The sequence below is a fragment of the Cebus imitator genome, unplaced genomic scaffold (assembly GCF_001604975.1).
Source record: "Cebus imitator isolate Cc_AM_T3 unplaced genomic scaffold, Cebus_imitator-1.0 Scaffold174, whole genome shotgun sequence".
In the NCBI taxonomy this organism is placed as follows: Eukaryota; Metazoa; Chordata; class Mammalia; order Primates; family Cebidae; genus Cebus; species Cebus imitator.
Genome location: NW_016107489.1, coordinates 1508712 through 1526492, shown reverse-complemented (window position 1 = coordinate 1526492; position 17781 = coordinate 1508712). Strand labels below are relative to the sequence as shown.

The window sequence follows — 17781 nt, the reverse complement described above, 5'->3', positions numbered from 1 at the left end:
GAAACCCACATTATAATACACAATTGTTGGTGGAATGAATGTATAGAAGAATAGACTCATGCAGAGAGGGAGGATGTAGAGGAACTTCAGATATGGAGAATATAGTTGATAATGGCAGCCCTTAATAATAGAGAAATAACAAAATGATAAAAATAAGAACCAACATTTATTTAACACTTGCATGTTACATATTTTAGGAGTACTATGTCATATATTTTGACATGAATCATACAACTTATCATCGGAATAGCTCCAGGAGGTAGATACTACTAATAAGACAAATTTTACAGATGAGAAAAACTGACGTTTAAAGAGGTTAACTTGCAACAAAGAGGTCACACTGCCTCCAACTGTCAAAGCCATCTGTTGGATCACAAGCCTCTTTAAGGGATGAAAATAAGATTATATTTGCATGTTGATTTATTAAAAGCTATGGCTTATATCACCTGTTCTTTCTCCCTTTGGAACATGATATCCTTCCAAGTTTACACATAAAAGCAGAATAAATTCCAAGTATTATAAAAGTTTGAGGAATCATTACATTTCCTGCTTAGTCCAGTGGTAACAGTATACTGCATCATCCTAACACACTGACCAGTCAAAAAATAAATAAGTAAAATGGAAAGCTGCTTAATATAACTAACTGTCTCTTCAAAACCTTCTTATACATTTGATTAATCACTTATTTTAGGGCAGTTACAACTTCTTGTGACTAGATAATGAATTTCTGTTTTCTTTTCTTTCTTTCTTTCTTTTTTTTTTGAGACAGAGTTTTGCTCTTGTTGCCCAGGCTGGAGTGCAGTGGCGCTATCTTTGCTTACTGCCACCTCCACCGCCCAGGTTCAAGAATTTTTCTGACTCAGCCTCCTGACTAGCTAGGATTATAGGTGTGTACCATCATGCCCAGCTAATATTGTATTTTTAATAGAGACAGGGTTTCACCATATTGGCTAGACTAGTTTAGAGGTCTTGACCTCAGGTGATGCTCCCGCCTCAGCCTCCCAAAGTGCTGGGATTACAGGCATGAGCCACAGCAACACGCTGATAATGAATATTTACATGTGATGCTCTGAGGTTTAAAATGTATATGAAAGTGGGTGTTTTTTTCTCTAAAAAAAAAAAAAAAAGATTGCCTAAGGTAGCTTTGAATTCTGTAACTAGGGCCTGAAGAAACATCTATATTGAAAAAACAGAAGAAAAACAGCATCTGGTGGCATAACACAGGGAGAATGACAAGCCAATAATAATTAAAAATAAAAACCAAAGGCTAGAAACTAAATGGATTAGATTATAAGTGACACCAAGGCTCTGTTTCTGTCAAGGGCTCATTGTTTCTTTCCCCAGAGTACAGAAAGTACACAGCTCATTACATTATCAGAGAAAGAGAAATGTGGTCAGTGCTTATTAAATTGCACCTTTTGCCATTTTTAAGGTGGGCAGTGAAATGATCCAGAAAATATCACCTTCAACATCAATTTCATAGACTGACTTAGCCAACAGAGTCTTCAGATCACTAGGAAAATTTTTAGACCAGAAACAGAAGTCGACGGAAAGATGTGGGTGAGAAATGGGTAAATAAGGTATCGGGGAGAGTAATAATAGTACTTTAAAATAGTGGTAGTTCACTCAGTTTCTATTTGCTGACTGAAGTATTGAAAAATTTACAGATTTTAGTCATAGAACAGGTGGTACTACGATGTTGGCAACAGAACGTAGTGATTAAAAACACATGCTTTTGAGTCATGCAGACTTCAGACTTGGACCCTGGTGCTCTCTAGCTGTGTGATTTGGGGAGACTTGTTTCACCTTGTAAGCCTTAGTTTTGACATCTGTAAAATAGGAATGACAACAGTTACTGCTTCAAAAGACTATTGATCTAAATCTGTTGGCCTATATAAAGTGACAGGCACAATACAGTTCTTAATGTTAACTCTTGTCACTAATACTATTGTCATCATCCATATCTCTTCTAGTAAACAGGATTTCTTGGTGAAAATTTTTGCTGATCATTTTCTTGTAAACATCTGTGAACTGATGAGTTTAATTAGGGTACTGCTGATGAAGCTTCTGTGTGGTCTTTTTAAAAATTCAGAATAGTACCGGATTTGGACCAAAAAGTGCTCTTTTGTGCTGAAGTCTTCAAAATGTTTTTCACAAAAAGTGAGTTTGTTTGGGTTAATTATGTGTGTGCATTATCCTATGAACTCTCAAGATAAAAGGGCCTACAGCTGGAGCTGATTGTATGCAGTGAGAAGGGACATTACACTGATTGGCTAGTTGCTCTTGTCATTGTTTGTCATTGTCTATTTTATTCTTTTTTTTTTTTCCATTTGCATCAAGTATCTGCCTATAATGGTGAACACTGAACAACTGGCCTGGTTTCAAGGAAAAAAATCATGTGAGTTTGATTGAAGTGCTCTCTGTGGGGTGCACCACACAGAGGGGGACATATGTGCAGCCTGGCTGTGTGTTTGCAATACGAAAGAGGACTGAGGCCAAGAAAGAGAGGCTGGAGGTGAGATGACTCATTCTCTGAAACAGAAGAGGGAGCGCTGAATTTGAACATGATGCAAAGGAAGGCAAACCAGCTGAAGAAAGAGGTGCCAGGAGACTTGCAAGGAGACATGGCAAGTTTTGTGGGAATTCAAATATGTGGAAGCAAACATAAATGTAATAATACAAAGGTGGGAGGTGTGGGGGCATGAGAACATGGTAATAAACAGGAATGGGCAATGGAGAGATGGCAAGATACTGACCTTTCCATGTTCTTGCAGGAATATCAGTATGGTGGGATGAACTGGGAGGTGATTACAGACATTAAGGTTACCTAACACATGGTACAAGGAAATGTGGAACTCTAGAGGCATTGGTAAGAAAATTCTATAGTTAACTTGTTGAAAGAAACAAAGTGGCTGACCATTAGGTTGTAAGATAAATTAAAAAGCAGACCAATCCAATGTAGTAATGCCAATGCCATGAAAATAAATAAAAATGCCTAAACCAAGGATTAAAATCTCCATAGTCTTCTGAAATTGACTATTATAATAAAAGTTATTCAAAAAATAACTATTAATAAATAAAAGTCATATTAGTAATGGTTATCTCTGGATAATAAATATTTTCTTGTTTTTCATCTTTTGAGAAATAAGTATGTATGTTATAGTTATAGCAAAATTAACTCTATATGTACAAGAACAAAAACTTTAAGGAAGAACAGAAGCTAAGTACAGTGGTCTCATTACGAGACACACACAGCAGCATCTCATGAGTAATGAAAGTCGGAATGGGAATAAAGGAAGTTAATTTCTCTAGTCCAGTGAGTAGACTTAAGTTTCTTAGAAATAATAGTCATATGTTAAACCTTGCTGTTTCTAGAGACGAAAGCAACTTGATGGAGTGAGAGTAATTCTGAATGTTGAATCAGATCAGATCTGGTTTTAATTCCCAGTTTCATGAATTTAAGTTAGTTAATATATTTAGTAAGAATTCATTTTCTTACCTGTAAAATGGAAATTATACTTATTTCCCTCTTGATTTGTGTTTATGAGAAAAGAATGAAATCATGAAGTTGAAAAGACTCTGTATGATATAAAGTAGTATACAAATAAAAATCAAACATTCATAATCAGGCATCATGCTTTGTTGATCCTGCTGCTCTTCATGGCTCTTTCTGTGGAAATTATCACCCACTACGTTGTGGAATACTTATTCCTACAGTGGCTCTTCCCACCTCCATTATGATCTTCTCAAGGGCAACTGATTAGATCATATTCATCTCTATTCCACTAGCTGATGCAATAAAAACAGTTGGCACTTAATAAATGTTGAAATAGTAAGCTAAGTAAGTTTTTAAAAAAATGATTGCAGAATACCAAAGGAAAAGCAATCAAAATTCCCTATTTTATAGAAAGAAAACCATTTGTGTTGTGTTCTATTTTACATTTGTGCTGAGTCAGAGCAGAAAGGAGTAAGAATAAAGGTCATTCAAGCAACAACACACATTTATTAGATACTCGCTCTGTGCCAGGCACAGGATATAAGAATGAAAAGGTGGTAAAGAATGTTAGCACCAGATCATGTCAGTTTATAGGGTATACAGCCAAAGCTCCATCACTGTGATTTTATTCTTCCTCCATTAATCATTAATTCATTTCTTAACCTTCTACTCCATATAAAGAGAAAGACCAGTCAAGAGTGATTATTTTGATTTACTCAAATTTCTTCTCTAGCAGAAGTCACCAAAATGGACAGTATGATATGAACCCTATGGCAATCCACTGATTACAAGAGAAAAACATTTGCATTTATATTAATATTAATCACATTGATATTTGTATTTCTATTTTTGCATGTTTTAAAATGTGAATATTAGCATAGTGATATGTCTGTAATTTAGAGTAGAGAAATATATTAGTGGCAACATTTTGTGTTTTACTGTTAGAGTGTGCTATTACGGTAATTTTTAAATGACAGCAACATATGATACTTACAGAGCAAGTTCTATAAAGAGGGCTATTACATTGAGTATAAGCAAAAGAAAAAAGAATGTAATGAAAGGTTTTAACCCTTAATTAAAATATGTCATTGCAATTACACTGTATTATAACTTACTACATTTGAGATAAATTAGAAAAAAGTTCAAGAAATAGTTGTCCAGGTTTTATCCTGTTGTTTCAGACGTGACTCTAACCTCAGGGAACAGAGTTTTGACAGTGAACTGTTCTAAATTTTTTTTAGCCCATGGCAGGAAACTGCTAAATTATACTCTGCTGGCTTGATACAATGAGCACTACCAACAAAGCTGTCCTTAGGAGAAGTAGTGGGAGCAGCAGAATGGGCTAGCTTGTGGTTACGTCAAGGTAGGATGGTGGTTTTTAAACTGGCTGCCCACTAAAATCATTTGGAAACCTTAAAAAATAAAATAAAATGAAGTATGATCCCTACCCCAGAAATTATGATTTGATTAATCAGGGTTGACTGACGATTGGGTGCTCATAATGTTCAAGAGCTTACCTTGAGATTCAAATACTTAATCAAAATTGAGAATCAGAGATGTGGACAAAAACAGCAAAACCAGCAAAAGGAATTTGACTTTAGGACATCAAAATCTATGGCTGAACTTAATTGCACAATTTACTAGTTATGCAATATTGGATATCCCTTTGTCATCTCTGAGTTCTAACTTTCTCTTCTGAAAAATAGCAGTAATGACTGTCCTAACTGCCTCTCAAAAGTTGGGGTTAAGAATAAATGAGGAGGTGCAGGCAAAAGATCTTTTCAAGGTGATAGCAACGTGTTGTTACTAGGAAAGAGACATGCTCAGAGAGTTACAGGTCTTGGTTCTAAAAGATCTAAGGTTGGTATGATTAGTATAACCAATGAATGTGCTTTAACATCTCATTCATTTTACAGATAATTTCTACATATTTGGACTGTCTTCAGTTTGATTTTCTTATTGATACTTGGATGAAATCAGGCAATTTTGTCAATCTACCAAAAATAATAATAATTTCAGTCATCACAACTAATAGTCATTCAGAAACTTGCCTTATTTCTACTCTTATTTCCTAAATGTAGTTGATGTATAGGATATCGATTTTCAAATAAAAATTAGAGATGCTCACACATAGCACATCCTGAGTACATTCCATTAAACACAAGTTTTAAGTGTTTTATGAGTATCTAAGAAAAAGATTCCATGATAAAACAGACTTGTAAATCAAAATCAAAACACTTACTTGATGGCAGGACTTCACAGAATTTTTAATATACAAAATTCATTGAGACTCTACAAGGGGGCCGAAATACAAGTTGCAGAATTTCTCAAACTTACTTGGTCACAGATTCTATTCATGTGACACAGAAAAGAGAACAATATTTTACAGCATACTTCGGGAAATACCAATCTAATGTAATGCTACCATGGTATTGAGGCCAAAATAGAAGACCAAAGATGGATGTGACCGGCCCAAGACAGATTAGGTAGAATCAGTGCTAGGTGCCTGTGACTGAAATCCATCTTTCTCATCTGAGTTCAATGTCTTTCCACTTGACTTCAATGTGTCTGTTACTTTTCCTGTCACTTACTACTTCCCTCTCAGGAAAGAAAACACACGGACTAATTCTCCATAAATGATATAAAAGATCTCTCACCGACAATTTTTTCTTCAAATGTTGAGCAGGGTTTACAGAAAGAAGAGATTAAGATTTTAAACCTTAAATTACAATGTGGCAAGGGGCTTTGACAACTAATAACTAATGCTATCCCTGCAGAGAAGACAATCAAATTATCCTGGATTCAACATTTGTAGTTTATATAGAAAAAGAGGAAGAAGTTAACATTTTTGTAAGATATTTGGCTGTATGTATCACCTTGGAGGGGCTTAATGAAAGCCAATATGTGAAAATATATGAAAGAATTTAAAAATGTGTTATGTTGTTAAACTCTTTTTTTTTTTTCCTCGGGATGCTCAGAATTGCCTGAATCCAGGAGGTGGAGGTTGCACTGTGCTGAAATTGTACCACTGCACTCCAGCCTGGGCAACAAGAGTGAAACTACATCTAAAAAAAAAAAATTTTTTTTTCTTTTTTTCTTTTTTTTTTTTTTTGTTGTTGTTACAGACAGGGTCTCACTATGTTGCCCAGGGTCTTGAATTCCCGGGATCAAGCAATCCTCCCACCCCCGCACCCCAAAGTGCTGGGACCACAGGCATAAGCCACCATGCCTGACCGCCTTTCTTTTTTTAAAAAATTTATTTATTAAACTTTAAGTTCTGGGGTACACGTGCAGATTGTGCAGGTTTGTTACATAGGAATATACGTGCCATGGTGGTGATTTGCCGCATCCATCACCCCGTCATCTACACTAGGTATTTCTCCTAATGCTATGCCTCCCCAATTCCCTCACCCCCTGCTATTCCTCCCTTGTCCCTCTACACCCCAGGCCCCGGTGTGTGATGTTCCCCTCCCTGTGTCTGGGTGTTCTCATTGTTCAACATCCACTTATGAGTAAGAACATGGATGTTTGGTTTCCTATTCTTGTGTCAGTTTGCTGAGAATGATGGTTTCCAGTTTCATCAATGTCCCTGCAAAGGACATGAACTCATCCTTTTTTATGGCTGCATAGTATTCCATGGTTACCACCTCTGAAATTCAAGGCTAAGATAATCTATTTCATCTGAGACTATGACACTAAACCACTGGTACAATCCACAAAATCTGAGGTCACTGCCACTTTACCATTTAAAAAAACAAAACAAAATTCTAGTGTACAATAAGTTCTAAGTAGCAAAGGAAATTTAAAAAAAAATTATTTTGGGCCAGGTACAGTGGCTCATGACTATAATCCCAGCACTTTGGAAGGCTGAGGTGGGCAGGTCACCTGAGCTTGAGACCAATCTGACCAACATGGAGAAACTCTGCCTCTACCAAAAATACAAAATTAGCTGGGCATGGTAGCACATGCCTGTAATCCTAGCTACTCAGGAGATTGAGGCAGGAGAATCGCTTAAAACTGGGAGATGGAGGCTGCAGTGAGCCAAGATCATGCCATTGCACTCCACCCTGGGCACCTTGAGTGAAACTCTGTCTCAAAATAAATAAATACATATTTTGGTAAAAAGAACATATACCTTGTATTTGGGTGACCCATTAAATATCAGAGTGATCTAACATTACAGTCATCTCATTGAAAACACCAAGAGGCTTATTGCAAAGGTGACAGACAACATAATTATTTCTTTAAGAAGAATATTTGCAAAGGCCAGGTATTATACTACTATGTGGAATTTTTAAAGTGGGAAATAAGACTGTAAGGAATATAAAGAAGTTTTGTAATAAGTGTAATCTATTTACAGAAGATGAATGAATGTGTGATAAAATTTACTGGAAGAGAGAGGAAAGGTCTAAAACATTCTAAACAGTGAGAAGTGAAAAGACAGCTCTTTCAAATATACATGGAAGAGGAATTAGTCTTCGCCTTTTTGTTTTCATGGGACAGAGCAATGAACAAAGGGTGACATTTATAGGGAAGTATGGTTTAACAGAATTTTAAGGAAAACATTTAATGATACTTATTACCTAATAAATAGCTTTCAGGAGGCATTATCCACTCTTAAAGGGGTTCTATGAGAGGTGAGGGACTGCTTCACATGCCTGCTTTCCTAATGTACCAAGCAAGAGTTGATATAAGATGACCTTTAAGATAAACATATTAAAATTTCTGAGATATAAGAAATTCTTCAGGGAAAAAAAGTACCCGTTACAGATGGTATGATTCAGGTGGTATCCAACATTATAGCTATTTTACTTGAGAAACTAAAAGGGTTATTGCTATTACTAACTCTTTAAAAAATGACTGTGGTCTCAGTAGAGGGCAGTTGCTAGGAGACTTCCTGAATTGTGAGTATTCAACCATGGAAGACTAAAGAAATTAGTGGAGTTTTATTTTAGACCAGTTTACTTACAGAACTCTGAGTGAATAATATATGGTGGATTTTTTTTTTCTAAGAAGTGAGAGAAGGAAGTGGTGCAAATTGCTTTAGAAAGAATAGCATATTTAGAGAAAAATATGCAGAGTGCGGTACAGCTGGTACACCACAGAATCTAAATCATTTGTACTTCCTTTGTGGGAGGAGAGTAGAAGAGGGGGAAGATACAAAGAATATGAATGTAGGGTAGTAAAGGGAAGAGGAGGTGGAAAGGAATGACAGAGGAGAGCATTAATACATATTTTTGGGTTGAGGCAAGATAATTTGTCTTTTTGGTGGCTTCAGTGATTTTTTGCCTTTATTCTCTTTTTGAGGGTTATTCTGCTTGCAGATTATTATAAATGAATCATTTTCTTTCATTTCCAGATTCAATTTGGCAGTTGCCTTGGAAGTACTAATTATGTTTTCCTTACATAAGAAAGGAGAGACCTATTACTATTGAAGGTTCTTTTTTTTTTAAACTATGCTTTAAAACTCAAAACAGTTAAGGATTATGTCACAGCTATTTTTGGAATCATTATATCTACAATAAATATCAAGAAAATGGTAATGAAAGAGTGTGGTGCCTGGAAAATCCTTTGACAGAATTATTTAGATCAAGGTTGTTATTTTTTAAAAGAATTTGGAAATAAAACAAAAAATTTAAACAGAACTTCAAGAAGTAAGCACATAGCATTTACCATGATTGTACAATAGCAGCAGATGAAGAAATACCGGGAGAGCTGCCTACAACCAAACTCTTACGGAACCGTGCATCAAAGGTCAAACCAGCAACTAGCTAAGACAGTCATCACTTGATAATGAAACTGCCCTCTTCATTTTTCAACTTAGCATTATGTACAATATAGTTATCACAATTTATTCTATTCTCAAGACAACATTTCAAGCAATAAAGTTTATATTCCAGAGAGAAGTTGTTCAGGTCTTATATCTAAATAACAACTTTTCTCGTCCAGAAGATAGAAAAACATCGTAAGAACAAATTTTTACATTGAAAACAAACAAGCAAGCAAACAAACAAAAAAAATCGGACTTTCTTGAGAATGAAAGCAGTAGTGGCTTCAGGTGGTAAAGCTCTTAACTTTAATTTTGGCTAACGTCATTAATGGTGTATTTTGTATTTTTTGCCCCCCCTGTTTTCTCATGACAGAGTTCCTTCCTGAATACTGGCTACCGCCTGGGACACAGTAGGTGGGCAGCATGTACTTATTAAAAAAGTAATTAATAAATGATGACGAATAAAGTAGGAAAGGAAAGAGCTGACTGACAAATTCAAGGAAACTAATGAACACACCTTGCACATCAGGCAGTATAGCTTGGTGGTGATGAGTGGTCCTAGCCAGACTGCCTCAATTTGAAACCCAGTTCTGTCCATTATTAAATACATGATCATGGGCAAGTCAGTAAACCTGTCTACACCTCGGTTCCTTTTTGCTTATATAAAATGTGCTGCTATGAGAAATACGTTACATTACAAAAAAAAAAAAAAGCCTTTTATAAAAGAACATGGAACTTAGCTAATGCCAGGTCAATGTTGGCTATCAAGATTATTACAAAGCTCTTAACTAACACAAAGCTTATTTTACCCAAAGGTCGTTGGTGACTATGAAATTAGACCACTGGGATAAAACACAAGCTCTCTAAAGCCAAGGGAAGTAGGTACAATAAATACAAAATATGGAGGTTCAACCTCTAAAACTTGCATGAGTCATAAAAATAATTTTCTGTTGAGATTGTATAGGCTGATCCTCCCCAGACACTTCTCACAAAACTGTTGGAGATAATGGATCATTGCAGACATAGATTAGAGGCCGTTTTATAAGGGTAGACATATGATTAGACAGATATGCTAATCTTACTTGAGAGCTACCTATGATTAATTTTCAATATTTGATTATTATCCTGTAGATTCTGGCATACAACAGTAAATGGACATAAGGCAGTTTTATTAACACAGTCCCAAATACTTTGCTGCTTACAATTGCCTTAATTTTGCTTTAGGTTATCATGTAACTCCATGGTTCAGAAAGACTGGCTGTGTGTCAATGTCAGTTACTGCCTAGGACTCCTGACGCATGTGGGAAGCTGGCAAATGAAACAGCTATAACTCTGTCTAAGGGAAGGAAAGGATGAGATCCATTTACACATGTAGGACAACTCAGACTATAAATTCTTGGAAGTCAGGTGCTGCGTCTATACTGGTTGTACAAAGGACCATGAAGTAAGCCAGGGTGTTGTTTCTTTTGTTATGTAAACCCCACCTCTCCAGCAGTCTATAAATAGCAGTTGCTCTCCCTAATAGGAGACACATTATATTGGAAGAACAAAAGATAATCTCTATGCCATGTGTCCCTAAGAAAATTGATGAAAATTTAGATTTCTGTTTTGAAAATGTCAACAAAACAGATACATTGTCCATGTACTTTGAGATCTCTTACTCATAAATCTGCTGTCTCTTCTCCATTTTTGCCCATCGTCTAAACTGTGGACCCCTCACAAATTCATAAATTGAAGCCCTAACCCATCTGTGACTGTATTTGAGGATAGGCTCTATAGATGATAATTAAGGTTAAATGAGTTAAAGATGGGGCCGTAATCCAATAGGACTGGACTTATAAGGGGTGGATTTACAAGAAGAGAAAGAGAGAGAGAGATCTCTCTCTGCACAAATACCTAGGAAAGACCATGTGAGGACACAGTGAGAAGGTGGCCGCCTGCAAGTCAGGAAAAGAGCCCTCACCAGGAACCTAACCGGTTGGAACCTTGGACTTTCTAGTCTCCAGAACTGTGAGAAAATAAATTTCTGCTGTTTAAGCCACCCACCCTATGGTATTTTGTGATGGCAGCTCGAACAGGGACAGTCATACACTGGAAAACAAGAGCTTTATAAATATACAAACAGTTTTGCTGGAGTCATACTCACCATTAGTAGTCTATCTCCTACTTGTAACCTTCCATCTTTTTGTGCAGCTCCTCCATCTATAATTTTAGTTACATAAATGCTGTTGTCTCCAGGAATGTGCTGGTTCCCCACACCTCCTGCAATACTGAAGCCTAAACCTATAAGAAAGGAATAGAAAATGGAAAGCCTTGTTTTGCTGCTGTAGTTGTTTTTAGAAAATGCAGTTAGCCATATTTTAACTGTTTTTAAAAATGAATCCTCAACTTACTGTAACAGCAATAAACGACAGTAAAAATTTTATTTTAATCTAGTTTTTTCTTTAAATATTTGAAGGCTTTTTGATTCATACAAATGAGGCAAAGATTTTGAAGTCAATCCATGTGAGTAGTTTTGTTCTATTTCTAGACTGTATACCTAACTGCTGTTCCTCAGCTATCCTGTTTATAAGGGTAACTGGCCAGAGCAGGGATCAGGCAAAGGGTGTGGAGGGACCCTAGATGAACTGGAAGAAAGACAAATATGGTGCTGCTCATTGCTGAGTTTATAGGCTCATCTTCATTGCTGTTGTTACTCTAGCATAGAGAACAGAATTACTGTCAATCATGTGGGCAGAGACCTGGATATTCTTGATATTTCAGGATGAAAAATAAAATTATTCAAAAATTGCACAAATTGTGAGGCAAGAGCCATGAAAAGCTACACTGGACATATATGTAATAATTTCAGAGAAGATAAGGAGAAGAAGATAGATACTTTTTCGTTTCATGTTTTCTTCTCTTGCCACCTTGTCATTTTATATTTCCTAGCATTTATTGTTATTAACTGATTACCTGATTGTGAGGTTAGTCACACAAAAAAGTGAATTATTCCTGTATACAGTCTAAAAAATAAAAAGATTCTCTAAAATATTCTATTGGAAAATAAAGAATAAAAAAATGTTTGTTTATTTATTTATTTATTTAGACAGAGTCTTGTTTTGTCACCCAGGCTGGAGTGTAGTGGCACAATCTCGGCTCAGTGCAACCTCTGCCTTCCAGCATCAAGTGGTTCTCCTGACTCAGCCTCCTGAGTAACTGGAATTACAGGTGTGTGCCACCATGTCCAAGTACTTTTTTGTATTTTTAGTAGAGACAGGGTTTCACCATGTTGACCTGGCCGGTCTTAAACTCCTGACCTCAGGTGATCCATTCACCTTGGCATCCCACAGTGCTGGGATTACAGGTGTGAGCCACCACACCCAGCCAAAAAATTTAAAATGTATACTTAGACTATATTATTTTTGTAAGATGACAAAATATCAAATCAGTTTAAACATGGCAATTGTCTATTTTAAGGGAATGATTTTTACTGTACTGTGGCTTATACAATTTTAACTATTATTAAACTATGAAGCAATAACAAGAATAGAGTTACAGTCATGCACTGTATAACAATGTTTTGATCAGTGATAGATTATATATATGATGATGGGCCCAAAAGACTACAATGAAGCTGAGAAATAGCTATTGCCAGTGACGTCATAGTCATTGTAACATCATAGCATAATAATTACTCAAGTGTTTGCAGTGATGCTGGTATAAATGAGCCTACTCCACTGCCAGTCACATATGTAAATGTATAGCATATACAACTGTAAACAGTAAATAATACTTGATGATAATAAATAACTATGTTGTTGGTTTATGTATTGTACTATGCTTTTTAGTTATATTTGAGTTATACATTGAGTGTTATATTTGAAAACAGCCTCAAGCAGCCCTTTCAGGAAGTATCCTAGAAGGCGGCATTATTATTACCAGAGATTACAGATCCATGCTGTAGCATTATTTTACATACTATTGCTCCTGAATATCTTCAGTTGGACAAGCTGTGAAGGTAGAAGACAATGATTTTGATGATCCTGACTCTGGGTATGCCTAGGCTAATATGTGTATTTGTGTCTTAGTTTTTTTTTGTTTTTTAAGTTTAACATATATATATATATATGTTAAACATATATATATATATATGGAGTAAATGAAATGCTTATAGAATCAGAATAGAAAAAAGAAAATACTTTGTATAGCTGTACAATATGTTTGTGTTTTAAGCTAAGTGTTATTACAAAAGAGTCAAAATAAAGTTCATGAAGTAAAAATGTTACAATAAGCTAAGGTTAATTTATTATTGAAAAATTTTTTCATAAATGTAGTCTGGCCTAAGTGTACAGTGTTCTCAAGTTCTACAGTAGTGTACGATAATGTACTAGGACTTCACATTCACTCATTACTCATTCACTGATTTACCCAGAGCAATGTCCAGTCCCACAGGTCCCATTCATGGTAAATGCCCTGTACAGATGTACCACTGTTTATCCTTTATTTTTTTACTCTACTTATTCTGTGTTTAGATATGTTAAGTTACACAACTAGTTATCATTGTTTTGCAGTTACCTACTTTACGCAGTCCAGTAACATGCTATACAGGTTTGTATCCCAGGAGCAACAGGCTATACTACACAGCCTAGGTGTGTAGTAGCCTACACTGTTTTGGTTTGCATAAGTACACTCTATTATGTTCCCATAACGATGATGACATTGTCTAATGATGTATTTCTCAGAAGGCGTGCCCATCATTAAATGACACATGAATGTATTTTTAAAATTCATTATGAGATCATTTTAAAGGAATAATTGATACCTTTAAGAATTTTTAAAAATCCCCTTCAGAATATGATTGAATACCCATTCAGTATAATACTTCCAGCATACATTTTCTTTACATTTTACAATCGTAACATGCAAATTACTCAAGAAGATAGATATTAATCAAAGGCCTTCTGACTAAAAACAAACATAATTTCTATAGCTCACTTTGCTTAAGATTTGTTTTTAAATCACACACCTAGTAAAATAATAAAGCTATAATTAACATTTTTGGCATTTTACACAATAATAAAAAATAGTTTATTAACTTTCCTTCACTAAAATATTAACTCTGTTCAATACTTTTATTGAATAAATATTGGGTAAGGCTATGTGCTCTTAAGATAGCATAAACAGTTAATTGAAAATGATGGCATAGTAAATTATAAAGCAACATCTCTGGAATTATATTTGAAATGCAATGATTGTTAAATTAACCATAATAGCTGTTAAAGAATAAATGGAAAATTGATTTAAATTGATAGGGCAATTAAAGCAAGTGTTATCTAATTTCCTTCTGATGTGGGTAATTATTTTTATTAATGCTTTGCCACCCTATGGAACCATGAATATATTTGTTTGCCTCAGATTTACAACTTGCTTATTAAGCAAATGATGACAAAAGAATAAAATGTCCCAAATTGGCTTTTCCTGTAAAATTTAAAATACATATCAGCTCCTGTTTCCCAAAACATAGGGAAGTTTAAAAAATATATTTACAAAAGTTTCTTAGCCACATGCTAAGATCAATCTATCACATTTATAAAAGTACAGAGGTTATTCCAAACTCTGAAAAGAGAAGGTTAAAACAAATTCAGACTCCGATTTATAGCCACTACACCAGCAGTAAATGCCACAGAGTCTTAGTTACAGAAGAGCTATAGAAACAAATTATCACTATAAAGATGGTTAAGTCCAACAAAAATGGCAAGTTTATAGTTGACATTTGAAGTTGAAGACTGCACAAGACAATGAAATCATTATGGATACTGTAGATAGCTAGCTAGCTAGCTAGATAAAAAATGAGTAACATTTTTTGTTGAGATTAGGTTTATGTACTTCTTTTAAACTAGTGACTCTGTTCAAGGTGAAGCAAGATATTTTTAGCAAATGTCCCTCTCAGAGCCAGAGATGTTTCTGAATGTACACAACTAGTAATTTTTCCAATTTCACTTACTTTCATGTAACATGCATGTGTTTAAAAACAATTAACATTTAATTACTAGTTAATCATATTCTAAATATTCAATTCAAGGTGATAAATGTGTAGTTTATATCTGCATCCAAATATATGTTTATTTATGGGTGGAAGTAGCCATCTGTGCTATAAGACTACATCTGTCCTCATTCATTTATTCATTCACACATCCATTCATTCAATAAGCTTCTCTGGAGTACATACTATACATTGTATTACCAGCTGCTATTGAGCATGGCCAAAGTAAATGTAAAGGAATTTTTTTTTCCATTTTTAATTTTTAGTTGTTATGGATACATAATAGATGTTAATAGGGCACATGTGATAATTTGATACAAGTATACAATGCGTAATTATCAAATCAGGATACTTGGGATATCCATCACCTTAAATACTTATCATGTCTTTGTGTTAGGAACATTCTAATTACACTCTCAATTATTTTTAAATATACAATGCATTATTGTTAACTATAGCTACCCTATTGCACTACTGAACACTAGAAAGATCTATTTCATTTATCTAACTGTATTTTTGTATCCATTGACCAGAAACACTATAAAAATAATGATCCATAAGCAGGTTCGTATGAGTGAGTATATTTGAATATGTCTGAAGCAATGTTCTAAACCCAGATAATGCTAGTAATTTTTGTATAGCTACTCTATGAACACAAATGTGGGCTCTCACCACTGAGCAATAAGACCAAACACACATTATCTGGGTGTTTCTTGCATAGACTCTGTTAAAGCAGGGGCAGCCTGGCTATCTTATAAGGCCTAGACTGGCTAAGACTCCCCAACCTGTTACTACTCTCCCATCCCTTCTCTTCGTTAGCTAACTTTTCCCTCTTTCATTCCACCCTAAACACACTTGTGTCCATGATATTTTTATTTTTATTTTCTCCCTTCAACTTTTATTTTAAGCCCTGGGGTACATATGCAAAATGTGCAGGATTGTTTCATTGGTAAATGTGTGCCATGGTAGTTTGCTGCACATATCAAACCAACAATTTGTATTAAGCCCAGCATCTATTATTCCTTCTGATGCCCTCTGTCCCTGCTTCCCTCTCCCTGACAAGTCCCAGTGTGTGTTGTTCCCCCCATGTGTCCGTTCGTTCTCATCATTCAGCTTCCACTTATAAGTGAGAACATGTGGTGTTGGTATTTGGTTTTCTGTTCCTGTGTTAGTTTACTGATGATAACAGCTTCCAGCTCCATCCATGTCCCTGTAGAAGACAAGATCTCATTCCTTTTTATGGCTGCATAGTATTCCATGGTGTGTACATACCACATTTTCTATATCTAGTCTATCATTGGTCGGCATTTAGGTTGATTCCATGTCTTTGCTATTGTGAATAGTGTTGCAGTGAACATACATGTGCATTTATCTCTATGACAGAATGATTTATATTCCTTTGGGTATATCCCCAGTGAGGGGATTGCTAGGTTGAATTTATTTTTTTGCCTCTAGGTTTTTGAGGAAGTGCCATACTCTCTTCCACAATGGTTGAACTAATTTATACTCCCATCAACAGTGTAAAACCATTCCTTTTTCTCCACAATCTCACCAGTATCTGTGGTTTTTTGACTTTTTAATAATGGCCATTCTGACTGGTGTGAGGTGGTATCTCATTGTGGTCTTGATTTGCATTTCTCTAATGATTAGTGATGTTGAGCCCTTTTTTTTTCATGTTTGTTGGCAGCACACGTGTCTTCTTTTGAGAAGGGTCTGTTCATGTTCTTTGCCCCTTTTTAATGGGTTTTTTTTCTTATAATTTGTTTATTTTTCTTGTAGATGCTGGATATTAGACCTTGGTCAGATGGGTAGATTATAAAATTTTTCTCCCATTCTGTAGGTTGTCTGGAACTCTGATGATAGTTTATTTTGCTGGGCACAAGCTCTTTAATTAGGTCCTGTTTGTCAATTTTTGCTTTTGTTGCAATTACTTTTGACATTTTCATTATGAATTCTTGCCTGTGGTTATGTCCAGAATGGTATTGCTTAGATTTTCTTCTAGGTGTTTTATAGTTTTGGCTTTTATACTTAAGTCTTTAATCCCATCTTGAGTTAATTTCCGTATAAGGCATAAGGAAGAAGTCCAGCTTCAATTTTCTGCATATGGCTAGTTATGGATGTCTCCAGCTTTGTTCTTTTTGCTTAGAATTATCTTGGCTATTCAGGCTCTTTTTTGGTTCCATAAGAATTTTAAAATAGATTCTTCTAATTCTGTGAAGAATATTAATGGTAGTTTGATGTGAATAGCATGGACTCTATAAATTACTTTGGGCAGTATGGCCATTTTCATGATATTGATTCTTCCTATCCACAAGCACCGAACATTTTTCCATTTGTTTGTGTCATCTCTGATTTATTTGAGCAATGGTTTGTAGTTTTGAAGAGGTCCTCACTTTCTCTTGTTAGCTATATTCCTACAGCCTTGATATTTCTAGAGCACTCTAGACATGCTTTCAACTTAGGGTCTTTGCTACAGCTGTTTCTGCTGCA

The 17781-nt window shown here is 35.3% G+C and overlaps 1 protein-coding gene across 28 annotated transcripts in view; it reads right to left on the bottom strand.

Moving 5' to 3' along the window:
• DLG2 (discs large MAGUK scaffold protein 2) overlaps positions 1-17781 on the bottom strand; it is a 1831252-nt gene that overhangs the window by 490411 nt on the left and 1323060 nt on the right. For all 28 annotated transcript variants that reach the window (XM_037744434.1, XM_037744428.1, XM_017544957.2 and 25 more), the window contains one exon: positions 11413-11549. In XM_037744434.1, coding sequence (XP_037600362.1) covers positions 11413-11549 — 137 coding nt within the window. The remainder of the gene's footprint in view (positions 1-11412; positions 11550-17781) is intronic.